The sequence below is a fragment of the Paroedura picta genome, chromosome 1, assembly GCF_049243985.1.
Source record: "Paroedura picta isolate Pp20150507F chromosome 1, Ppicta_v3.0, whole genome shotgun sequence".
NCBI classification, from domain to species: Eukaryota; Metazoa; Chordata; class Lepidosauria; order Squamata; family Gekkonidae; genus Paroedura; species Paroedura picta.
In genome coordinates, this window is record NC_135369.1 from 103486877 (window position 1) to 103499395 (window position 12519).

General features: G+C 40.1%; 1 protein-coding gene across 5 annotated transcripts in view; it reads right to left on the minus strand.

Moving 5' to 3' along the window:
- UTRN (utrophin) overlaps window positions 1-12519 on the minus strand; it is a 503173-nt gene that overhangs the window by 327920 nt on the left and 162734 nt on the right. For all 5 annotated transcript variants that reach the window (XM_077350828.1, XM_077350839.1, XM_077350815.1 and 2 more), the window contains 8 exons: window positions 11301-11462; window positions 10891-11019; window positions 10341-10514; window positions 7338-7493; window positions 6480-6650; window positions 4679-4858; window positions 1756-1884; window positions 1423-1593 (listed from right to left, as the gene is read on the minus strand). In XM_077350828.1, the coding sequence (XP_077206943.1) occupies window positions 1423-1593; window positions 1756-1884; window positions 4679-4858; window positions 6480-6650; window positions 7338-7493; window positions 10341-10514; window positions 10891-11019; window positions 11301-11462 (1272 nt within the window). The remainder of the gene's footprint in view (window positions 1-1422; window positions 1594-1755; window positions 1885-4678; window positions 4859-6479; window positions 6651-7337; window positions 7494-10340; window positions 10515-10890; window positions 11020-11300; window positions 11463-12519) is intronic.

A 12519-nucleotide genomic window follows, 5' to 3' on the forward strand; every position in this document is an offset into this window, starting at 1 on the left:
AAAAAGATATAATAAAATGATGACAATAATTTACAGAGCTAATCCCCTAAAAATTCATCATTAACTCAACATACCCATCCCAGCTCAAAGCCTCAGGGCAGATGTGAGCCTCCGGGGAGGGCGGTATATAAGTATGATAAATAAAATAAATGTTTGGAGGAGGGACCTGCAGATCTTCCTACCCTGGCCTCAACTAAATACATGCTGCAAGGACAGGTTGACACTGAATCCAACATTAGGGCAGGGTGAGGCTGAATCCAGCATCAGTTCCACTAACTTTCTTTATTATTATTATTATTATTATTATTATTATTATTATTATTATTATTATTATTATTATTATTATTATATTTATATCCCGCCACTCCCTTGTGGCTCGTCTTGTCAAAGTTGTGGCAAGTGCCAGGTGATGTAGTGGGTTCTGTCAGACTTTTAACATAGAGAAGGTAAATTTGGTTAATTTTAAGCAATGCAGGTACAAGGCAATCCATAATTGTTCCCCTGAGCACAAAAGACATTTGTTGTGACCAATCAGTAATTGGCAACTTGACACCAGAAACAACACACCATTTTAAAGAAGTCTTTTGTGCCATAAAGATTTGTGGGAGGGAAATGGTAGGAATTAAACAAAGAGTGAGTCTGCCAAATGTAGAGAATCAAAATTAACTCAAAACAGTCTCCAAAACCTTAACTATGGATACTCTTCTCTGAGCAATGATTATTTATTATTTTATCATATAAAAAACAATAAAAATATAAATATGACATGTGTGTCGAATAGGCAGGAAATCTTAGGATTGCCTGGCAGCCAAGCAAGAGATGTTTGGAGGTGATTTGCTCATGGCCCCTCATGTTCCTTGATGGTCTCCCATCCAAATAGCAGCCAGGGCCAACCCTGCTGAGCTTTTGAGATCTGATGAGATCAGGCTTGCCTAGGCTATCCAGGTATGGCAGATTTTTGAGAGAAGGTGTAGTTCACAAAAGTTGAAGCTCTTCACATTATCTCTGTCTTGTCAGTTGAGGGAGTGAGCAGGAAGCATGGTTCCACACTCTCTGAGCACGTGCTGCTTCCAGTAGGTGGAGCAGCAGCCCCCTCCTCCCCACAAAAATGTAAGCTTAATTTTTCCTGATCATTATGGTCAACACCCGTCTCCAGTAAAAATAACAAATATGAAATCTGTAATTAGCCTTCTAATAAATAAAATTCCTATTGTCAGCAGCTTCACTGCAACATATATATCTTATTAACAAAATGTGCCTGGCTATGATCTAGGCATAAACGACCAGCACTGACTTAACTGAGAAGAGGCAAGAAATCCCTTTTTAAAAAACCAAATGATTCTTGTACATTTTTAAAAAGAGGTGGAAAAAATTCCTGAAACTATTAAGTGACATTCCTATTCTACAGTTACTCTTCCTCACCTTCGCACTTCTGATATGCTGTGACACCTTTTCAAAGTTCCTGTTCAATTCAGCCAGCTTCGGTTCTACAAGTTCACAGCATGACATGCCACGTCCATTCATCAAGATAATAGCTTGGTCTCGCACATTATCCACTCTGAGGCTAACATCATCCAATTCTGAAGTTAGACGCTAGAAGACAGGAAAGAAAACAGCATCAGCTTGGTACACAGCAGGGTCAAATAGAGGAGGAGTGTGGGATGGGGGTAATCAACCAAGAAATTTGGATGGGTTTGCATGCAGAATGTGCTTATTACTGTGCAAAGAATATCAGTAAAACATTATGTTTGCCACCTTCACTGTCTCATCCTTCTTGCTAGCTGGTTTTTTCTCAATTTCATCCAACAGGGCTTCAGCTTGGTAGAGCCAAGTGCTTATGTGGGCAACATTTTCATCAAAAATCTCTAGTTGACTTTGATGATTCTGGAAAGCGAGAGCAAAAAATAAATCAAAGGAAAGTGCCCAGTGAAAGACTAGGGAAAATGCAAATTCGGCAGCTATTTTTGACTGAAAGTACGTTGCAATAGACAGTCAAAAATAAAGATATTCAAAACTGTCAATGCCAAAACCATTGAACAAACTAAAAGTACACATTGAAGACCAATTTAGATTCAACTATCAAAAGCCTTAAATCTCATCAGCACCTTCTCCAGATTTTCCTCTCCTGCTTCCATGTCTTTCATGCAGGAAAGTATGTTACCTTTTCTCTAACAGAAGTCTTCTTTCTTGAGCATATAAAATATAAGGGTATGATTTGCATTAGCATGTCAAAAAAGGAGAGGGCAAAAGTCTATGAGTTAGATAATATGCTAAAAATATGATGTTATTAAGAGAGTCTAAAGCTGTTCTCAAGAACTCTTGATGTCAGTTCTTCTACCAGATAAAGTCAAATGATACTGGCCATTAAGTTCTCATAAGACTGGCAGAAAGCAATTTATTATGAATAATGATTTCAATGATACAGACAGATAGAATATGGTTTATCATCTTTTGGAGAGATGATTCTCAAAAGTCCTCCTTTTCCCCCCTTTAAATCATCCATTCTCAAGCCAATGCTGTACAACAATGACTTTGACCCTTCAAGGGTATGGAAAGAGAAGCAAATTAACTGTTTCAACACGGCCAGGAACACTATAAGGGCAACATCTCAACTTTTTAAGGGATCTTGCAGACATTTGATGTTACACTTGGTTAGGAATTTTCAGATAGCTCACTGTACATGAATAGTATTTATTAGGTTTATAATCTGTTTTAACCATTTGATATTCTTGTATTGTTATTTTAAAAGGTTTCAGTTTTGTTATCTACCTCTGATCCTAGTATCGTGAGACAAAGGTGGGCTCATTATAAATAAACAAACTAACAGGTATGTAGTGTCATTTCTGACATTGGGATGTAAACAATGAGCTCCCCAACTGAAGAGCGATGCATCAGCTGGCACCTTGTTAGCATGTAGGGATAGGGCATAAACCAACTAATGAGCCACAATTCAGCACAAACTTTCAGACCCCGCAAACTAATGTTCAGAGAAGGCACCTTAGATTTATGAGATTTTGTCCAGTTCAGCTGTTTGGGCCATTTAAACCTAACAGTTGAGTGGTGCAGGGTTGCTGCTGACTTGTTAGATTACAATGGCTGCAAACTCACCATGGCCAGGCAAAGGGACCCAAACTTGCAGGTTCAGTCAGGACCTTTTGGCTCAGTTCATCTGCCCCAAACTGGAAACAGGATTTTTGCGGTTTATGCCCATCTCTACTAGCATGTTATGCTGAAGTCCCCACAAATTCAAAGTGGGCCATCTCTAAATACCAAAGGTAGCTCTAAGATGCCATGATTATTTGCTACAGCTTTCAAAGTGCATTTAAAATCTCAGAGTTTCAAAATTTAAACCTTTAGTATTCATATAGCCACATCACTTAGCAATTACATAATTTGAATTCTGTATCCATTGAGCAAACTGAGATACCAGTACTTTTCTTCCAAAACTTACTTCCTTACAAAGGAAAATACTTCAGAATTTACTTGAGGAACCTGCTATCACAAGATGAAGTGACAGCTACTACAAAGTGGATGTCCATCAATGGCTACTGATGATGGCTGATAGGACTTCAACATTCAGAGACAGTCACAGGGGAAGGCAATAGTTTCCGTTCTCCTGTTACAGGCTATTTGGATTCGCCATTGTGAAAAACAGAATGTTGTCCTAGTTGGTCTACTGGTTTGATCCAGTAGGGTACTTATATTCTTTTGCCACTCCATAAATCGGGTACAACTCTATTAACAGGTTTTGAATGCTTTAATAAAACACATTTTAATAGTGAAAAGTATTTTAAATACAGCAAGTATCATAAAATGCCACATGTATATATTGCTGTCAGGTTCTTGGGTGCCTGTTGGAGGGATTCTGCCCATCACCAGCATCCCTCTTCCAGTGAAAGACTCTTTCAGGTTTCAGAACCAGCATAGCTACAAAGCCCCTGCAGCTAACAGCTCTGATGCTGGGACACTCAATCCTCTCTCTCTCTCTCTCACTGTCTCTCCACCCACTTCCACCCCAATCAGAACTTTCTATTTATTCCTTTCTTCACTCCTCCAATTCTATCCCCCAAGGGCTCAAAGTTTGTCAATCACCACCTTCCCCTCTTTCCAGCTGATGAGGACATGGTGCCAGACTCAATGTGCGGGACCCAGCCAGCCAAACTCTCCCCAGCATTCCAGGTGCCTCTTCTCCTCCAGTGCTACTGCATCTCAAGTTGCAAACACCCCTTCCCCTCAGCATCTCACCCTCTTGTTGCCAGCTTGGGGTAGTGATTAGGAGTGGCAGTTTCTAATCTGGAGAGCCGGATTTGATTCCCCACTCCTCCACATGCAGCAGCTGGGGGACCTTGGGCTAGTTACAGTCCTGTTAGAGCTGTTCTCACAGAACAGTTCTGTCAGGTGTCTCTCAGCCTCACCTACCACACAGGGTGTCTGCTGTGAGGAGAAGAAGGCAATTGTAAGCTGCTTTGAGACTCCTTCAGGTAGTGAAAGGCAGGGTATTAAAATGAACTCTTCTTCTATTCCGCTCCACTGGCTTTCATCTTGCCTGACACTCCTGTTGGAGCATTTTGCAGGCCCCAGCAAGTAAGCACTTCAGCTGCTCAGGACGGGCCCTTGGGGTTCCCTCCATCTTGCAATGCGGGTTATGGGTGTTGAGTGAACCCTGACAATCGCTTACCAAAAGTGTGTTGCACCAGTCATCTGTCCAGGTCCGAACTCTACTCCAGCCAGCATTAAGAATACAGAGCTTCTCCTCCAAAATCAACTCACTGCCTTCTACCAGAGTCTGAAGTACAGCGCTGCTCTCTGTTATACTGTTTAGGTCAGCTTTCCTTCTTTCCAATTCTCGTAGAATGTTCTAAAATGGAAGAGGAGCATTGTTCTCCCATAGGCCTCAGAATCACAAGCAGGACCTTAAAAGCACTCCCATCCCGTGAAGATGGCCAGTTTCATATAATATTATTAAATATTTGCTGCAACTAACCCCAACTATTGGAGATTCAAATATTTAATAGTACCTTGGCAGAAACATATAATGTAGAATATTCTAAAAAACTTCATCACTAACCCTTTTCTACTTAAGAAAAAGGGAACTGGATCCTGAAAGTCCCTGCCCAGCATTTTCTGTGAACAAACAAGTCTATATATCTACTGGAGATAAACTCAGTTATAAAAATTCTGTACTTCATATTCCCTTCATCAAATATTAATCAGATGTTATAATTTATGTTATATACAGTCTAGACAAGAGACATATAAAGTTTCCAGATTTACATAGGAGAAGCTATGCATAAACCATCCATCTGCTATGGACCCATTCAAGCTCCACTTATGCGAGTCACTTATACTCAATTGAAACTAATGCTTCACAGTTCTTTCCTCTTAAATGTACACTTTTATTGTATGGCAAGTACTTAAATCAGTGACTGCTACAGCAGAGTCTCTTTCCCATGTTAAATTATTATGGGGTATAGGCTGAGAGACTATTGTAATACATTACATATTCAAATATTTAACCATACTGAAGTAGCTACAGATTGAATAGCTGATCCCCCTACAAGTAATGTAGTTCCATCTACAGACAACAAAATCCTTGAAAATTTCTCTGTGGTGTTACAAAGTTAATTGTATACAATAGGCACAGAGAATAAAACAATGCAGTCTTAAAACCCACATGCCACATATAATGGTTTTGAGACAGAAGACTGTGGAAAACAAATGCCAAAGATTCTTAACTACTTGCTACAGTCATGAAAACAGAGGTGCTTTTACACAGTTGACTGCCATCTGCACACTAATTAGATGATTAAAAGTTGTTCTAAAACCTTCCTTCAAAAGTTATATCCTCCTCTTAACGTAAACCAGCCACAACCAAGAGCACAGATAAGTGTTATGGGTTGTTTCTGAATGACTCTTCAGTATACTCTCAAATCTTAGACAATTATCTGTTCCACTATATATTTCTGATAAGGCCTTGGAGAAGGAATGTGTCTCATGGCTTAAGTGCCGCTCAGTACTTAACACCCACTCAGGGTGGCTGTCCTGCCTTAGTGCCTCCTCCTCCATCCGACTTGCCTGTCTTTCCAGTGACCAGCCAATCACCTTCCATCCCACACCCCTGGCCACCCCCTCCTCCTTCCACTTCCCTCTGAGTTTTGGTGGCTGCAGATCCCTGCTGCATGAGAGTTGCCCCTGCCGGTGAACTCCATAACAGTTGCCTGCAGGCTTTCCAGGCCCTAGTGGAGGGAGAGTCCATCTGCAGTGTTTTTCCACTCCACCCCCCCCCCCAATCTAGCACCCATTGTATTCCTGAATGCTTCACGCTTCCAAATAATTCCTAACTATAGTGAAATTTCAAGTGTTTTATTCTATAGGCCAGGACTGCTCTCCTGAGCAGTTTTCAAATCTGTTACAATGGGAGGGGGGAGAGAAGACATATAGGAGGGAGACAGTCTCTAGGAACAAATGATGATTCTTACTTTAGCCCACAAAATTTCAGTGTCTAGGTCAGTAAGCAAACTCTTTGTGGTGGACTTGTGCACTAACTCAGCTTCAGTAGCCTCTAGCCATTTTGACAAGGAGAAAGACTCTTCCTTGAGTTTTCGTGACAGCTGCAATGCCTGTTCCAGATCTTGCTTTCCTTCTGTAACCTGTATGAAGAAGCCAAAAAATAAAATCAATGATTTCGGAAGGTAAGGAAGGCCAGTACAAAACTAAGGAAAGAGAGCAGTAATGAAACAATACTGTTGACAGCCATAATTGCTCTCCTTTCCAGGTCCTTCTACATCTTGCAGCCTACCATTGAACCATAATCAACCTACCACTGAACCATAACCAATCAAGCAAAATGATTATAGTATGCGTGACATCATCAGCACATGGTTCAGATATTGGCAGAGTTGGGGATGAGACCTTAAAGAATGACTCCTATATACCCTCTAGAACAGCGGTAGTCAACCTGTGGTCCTCCAGATGTCCATGGACTACAATTCCCATGAACGCCTGCCAGCATTTGCTGGCAGGGGCTCATGGGAATTGTAGTCCATGGACATCTGGAGGACAATTCATGGGAATTGTAGTCCATGAACATCTGGAGGACAATTCATGGGAATTGTAGTCCATGGACATCTGGAGGACCCTGCTCTAGAACCTTAGAGAAAAGTAAACAGCATGCAGAACCCTTGAAAGTAGCTGTATTAACTGTTTCCCCTCCTAACATAGCCTAGCAAATTGTCACCAGTCAACAGCATATAGCAATCTGCCATACAAGCTCAGAAAAATTGTGGAATTTTAAAAAACAATTAAACATATTTAAAGTAGTACAGGACAACTCTTACCTGTGCACCTAGATCATTATAAAGAAATTTCAGAGCTGTAAGTTGTTCATCCATACTTTTAGGGTTATCAGTTTGCTGCTTTTGTACAATTTGCCTTCCTGTTTTAATCACAGTCTCTACTTCAAGCTTTACTTCACTCAGAGTCTTATAGAGTTTCTACAACCAAGACAATTTAATAGTAGAAGTTTCAGTTTCAAATAATCACTAATCATATCATATTACTCATGTCACATTGAACAGGAATGTTTACCATTATAAAAATGACTAGCTCCATTTAGACATCATGGCCATGCCTAAGCTTGGCCCTTAGAAATGAGCTTCAATATCATGCACCCCAGCTTCTTGTGCAACATAGACCGTTTACGCACTGGAGGTTTCATGCCAGGATGCAGGCTGGAGTTTTAGTCATGGCAGGTTGCCCCACCTCTTCCTGCACCCACACGGGGGAGCATTTGGCCCAGTGAGCCTCATCTACCCCCGATTTGTGCTCCTGCATGGGAGCTGGGGCAATGAAGTTCCCAGTGCATAAAGGGTTATTGTGGCCTCCTTCACTTCTTAATTTATGGCAACCATAGTTTGCTGTGATGTATACAATAGGCAATTTGTGTTACCATCATGCAGTCTGTCTCGAAACCTGAATCAGAAATTCATTTCAAGTGACAGTTTCCTATTCAGGTCAGCGGGGAAACTGAATTTAATGTTAACTCTAGCCTACTAGTTACTTAATGGCAACTATCGTTAACAGTGGACCAAGAAATAGAGGAAGGAACTGATATGCACATAGGAAAGTAGGACCATGGTAGAACAGAGGTTCCTAATGGCATGGTGTGGCCTGCATATTAGAATTGAGTCAGTATGAAATTAAAATCCTTGTCTGAATAACAACAATAACAGAAGTATGAAGTCAAATAGATCCTAAAGTCACAGTAATAATTTTTAAAAGCTTGAATTTCTTTGAACTTGCTACAAGTTGGCAAGGGGGAAAAACCACATCATTCATTATGTGTTTTTCCTTTGGGAATAAAAGAACACATTTAATTCTGTGAGCTTTATCCAATATGGTAATTTCAGCTTCCTTATGAATACCATTGGAAGTAAAAATGGCCCTAACACCATCAGAGTATGCCCTGCAATTTATACAAAAAATTATAAAGGAAAGCATAAACAGCCACAGGATAAATGGTCTTATTACAGATGAGAAAGACATAAAATAGACTGGAAACCATTTCCCCCATGTCCACAAATGGATCTTGATCTATGATTTCAAGTACTGATTCAGTTCTAATAATAAGCAAAATGATAAAATGTAATGATCATGGTTCAGTTACAATATCTTCAGACAGAGAGGGCACGTAATTAATAAAGAACTGAATAAATAAAAGCGCCACTCAAAAGCTTACATAAGATGAATAACCTTGTTCTGATCCCATGTTCAGATACAAGTATACAATTATTAAATTAATATGAATATTTATCATGTTTTTGTGCCCTGGCAACAATTTATTGTTCAAAAAACTTGTCATTTTTTGACAAGAGATATTTTTTATCTCTTTCATGGGGTTTTTTTTAATTGATATGGGATTTCCCAGTATTGAGTTTTCTAATAATAGGAGCATGAACAATTGTTTTGGATGTATTAGAATTTTGAGTTAGTACACTCATAGATTTTCAGTGACTTAATATTTTTGTCAGCCGTGTTGAGTTCGGTGTTGCAGGAGAAAAGTGGCACAAACATGCTGAATAAATGAATGCAAGAGTACTTGCTCCTATAAAATACTAGATACTGAAAGAGTGTTAAGTTCTCCCCCACAAGGGACTCAATGCAGCTAACAGCATACCTCTGATAAAAACAATACAAAAGATACAATAAATAAAGTTTAAAAGTATAAAACAATTAAAAACCCATCACCATTAAACTCTATCCACTATCAAGCAGGTGAAGACACAGCTGAAGAACACCAGCTGCCTGGTGGATCAGAAACATCCAAATGCCACCCCCCAAAAAAATAACAGCCTAGTGAGGTCCTAGAAGGCATATACCTCTTCAGGCAGCCGGTTCCTCAGAATGGGGTCACTACTAAGAAGGGCTTCACCCTTGTTGACACAAGGGGGACAGATTATGGACCAGTAACCTTCAATAAATGCCAAGATGAAATTCGGAGGACGCAGGGGATGCAGGGATACATGGTCATACCTTGGCCATTTAAGGTATTAAAGCTAAGTACCAACACTTGACACTGGAAACTAATTGGAGGCCAGTATAGCTGCTATAGAATAGGTTGTTATACGTGCTGACTAGAACACTCCTGTCAGCAATCTGGCAGCTGTGATTGGGACCATTTGCCATTTCTGGAGCAGCTTCAAACATGCATAAAGCATGTTGCAGTAGTCCAGTCTCAAAGTGACTGTACGTTCTCGTGGCAAAGTCCTCCTGGGAAAGATAAGGAACCAGTTGGTGAGCCCAGTGTAGATGGTAAAATGCAGTCTTTTGACACCGAGATACATTTGTCTATGAAAACCAAAGGATTAAGTCATACCCCCAAACTCCTGACAGAATCTACCATAGAAAGACATACTCATCAAGTGTTGGTAGTGCATGGAAGAGGCCAATGCCAAAATTCCAACTACTGACTGCTCCTTAAATGAGAGGTAGAGCATTAAACCTCTGGACAATCCCCACCAGAGGGCACATATCGATGTTAAATAACACTGGGGACAGAATCAGCCAATGCAGAATTCCACAGGTTAACAGTGACAACCTCTCTCTACCCAACGCAAGGCTATGCCCCTCATACCCAGGGAGACTAGGCAGCTGACCAGGACCAAATGGTCTATTGTATCAAAGGAAGCTGACAGATCCAACAGGACCAGTAGTGTCATCCTGCTTGCATGAAGATGTAACTGAAGATGTTACAGTTCAGACAGTGAGAGTATTCATTTCATAACAAAAGGAAGCAATACACATGAAAGGGCAACGAAAATCCAACCGTAGCATTATCTTACCATGCACTTATCAAAGTGAGACTGAATTATATCTGGGTCAATGTCCTTCACATCCATAACATGGAGATCAGCTTTTACACTATCCAAAACTCGTTTACAATCCAGCATACGTTGTTCAAAATTGGCTGGCTTCTGGAAAAGTTGATACTTTGTGGATACTTCCCGGAGTTTCCTCTGTTTATATGAGGTCAAAATCAAGTTTGTAATTCTAGCAACAAAAATATCTAAGGAAGTTTTTTTTTAATTGCATTTTGCATTACCACTAACAAGAATATTAATTAATTTCATAACTGACAAGTCTGCTCCATAAAACATTTCAATAAAAGTAGCCATAATAATGTCTGCAAAACATTTTTTTCTAAAACAACTGGTCTAGGCCACCCTTCTCCTTTCTGTGGACCCAAATGTCTTACAATCATGAGCTATTTTCATTTGATAAACAAATACAAGGGTATGCAAAAATATTGTTTTTAATTTTTTTGCTTTATTGTATTCAGTGTATTCCACTAAAGACAAAAAACTGACATTGGCAAAGATTTCTGATATTTACCTGTAAGGCATCCAAAAGAGACCCTCCACGGAGAGATCTACTTTCAGGGGAGGCTGGCACCAGTGATCTCACATTCCTTTTTACTTCTTCCAAGAGAGATTCGTGAGAAGCAATTTCAGCTTGGATTTTCTGCCAAGTAATTTGAAGAGGGGGAAAAAATGCATGTGGCAGATATCAGCCTAACTAACAATAAATCATAGTGTAGAAATTCCTTATGAATGCTGTGTCTACATCAGTCATGCTGGCTTTGATGATAGCCTGCTTCTTTGGGGTCATTACAAAGGTATTCCACTGCATCCTCCTCCACATTCACATGGCTAAATTACACAGCACAGGCCCCTTATAAGAGGCAATCTGTTATCCTACTCCTTAAAATTCTGTGTCAGCAACAAGAAAAAATAAAAAAATACCTGTGCTTCCTGAGGTATTTGGAAGGCATCTATTCTGTCAGTCAAATATGAAGTTAGTTGCCTATCCAGATCCTTTAAACTTTCTTGTAAGTCTTGTAACTTGCATTCCGTTTCTCGCATCATCTGAAGTTGCTGTTCCAAACAAATCTGCCTGCTCACGGCCTAAACAGAGGAGCAAAAGCATAAATTGCACAACACAAATGTTTTGGAAGTTCCACACATAAATCTGAAACAAAATGCAAACTTGAAATACATTTTGCTTGTTGTCAAGAGACATACTGAACCATTCCACCATGGAGAGTATGCTAAAAAATACATGTGTTGGGGTCGCCTAACATGAGCATCCATACGAAGGTCATAATCCCATCATCATTTCTCTTCCAAACACTGGTGCCTCCAGGGAATCCTCATTGCCCAAAAAGGTTAGGGATAAAATCAATTTTAGAAAAATATAAACTGTTTATTATAGGAGCTCAAATGTTTTAAAAATCATAACAGAATGTCTATTTGGCACACATAAAACATCTAGAGCCTCTTGTGGCGCAGAGTGGTAAGGCAGCCGTCTGAAAGCTTTGCTCATGAGGTTGGGAGTTCAATCCCAGCAGCCGGCTCAAGGTTGACTCAGCCTTCCATCCTTCCGAGGTCGGTAAAATGAGTACCCAGCTTGCTGGGGGGTAAACGGTCATGACTGGGGAAGGCACTGGCAAACCACCCCGTATTGAGTCTGCCAAGAAAACGCTGGAGGGCGTCACCCCAAGGGTCAGACATGACTCAGTGCTTGCACAGGGGATACCTTTACCTTTACCTTTAAAACATCTAAGTGCATACATCAATAATGCCAAGTAATTCTTTTCACCCTGACCTAATACATTTTGATCAAATAGACCTTCAGAGGTCAATTGTACACATGCATACAGATACAATTAACAATTTTTTTACAATTTTCAACATGGCGGAGAAAAAACTTATTTAGACTGTTTTGACAAGCTTTGGTCCTGCCAGGTGTTCATACTGAATCCTCATCCTCTCCTGGATATTGGAGAATCATACTGTGTGCCTCTCTGAAAACAGGTCCACAATTAGTCGTCAAACAAGACTGCCATTCAACTGATCCAATTATCCTGCCTAGATTAATTGGCTGTCTCATGTTGTCTCACCTTCTATCCAACCTCCGCCTCCCCCTATAACTATAGTCACAAATTTTATATCTTTTTTAACG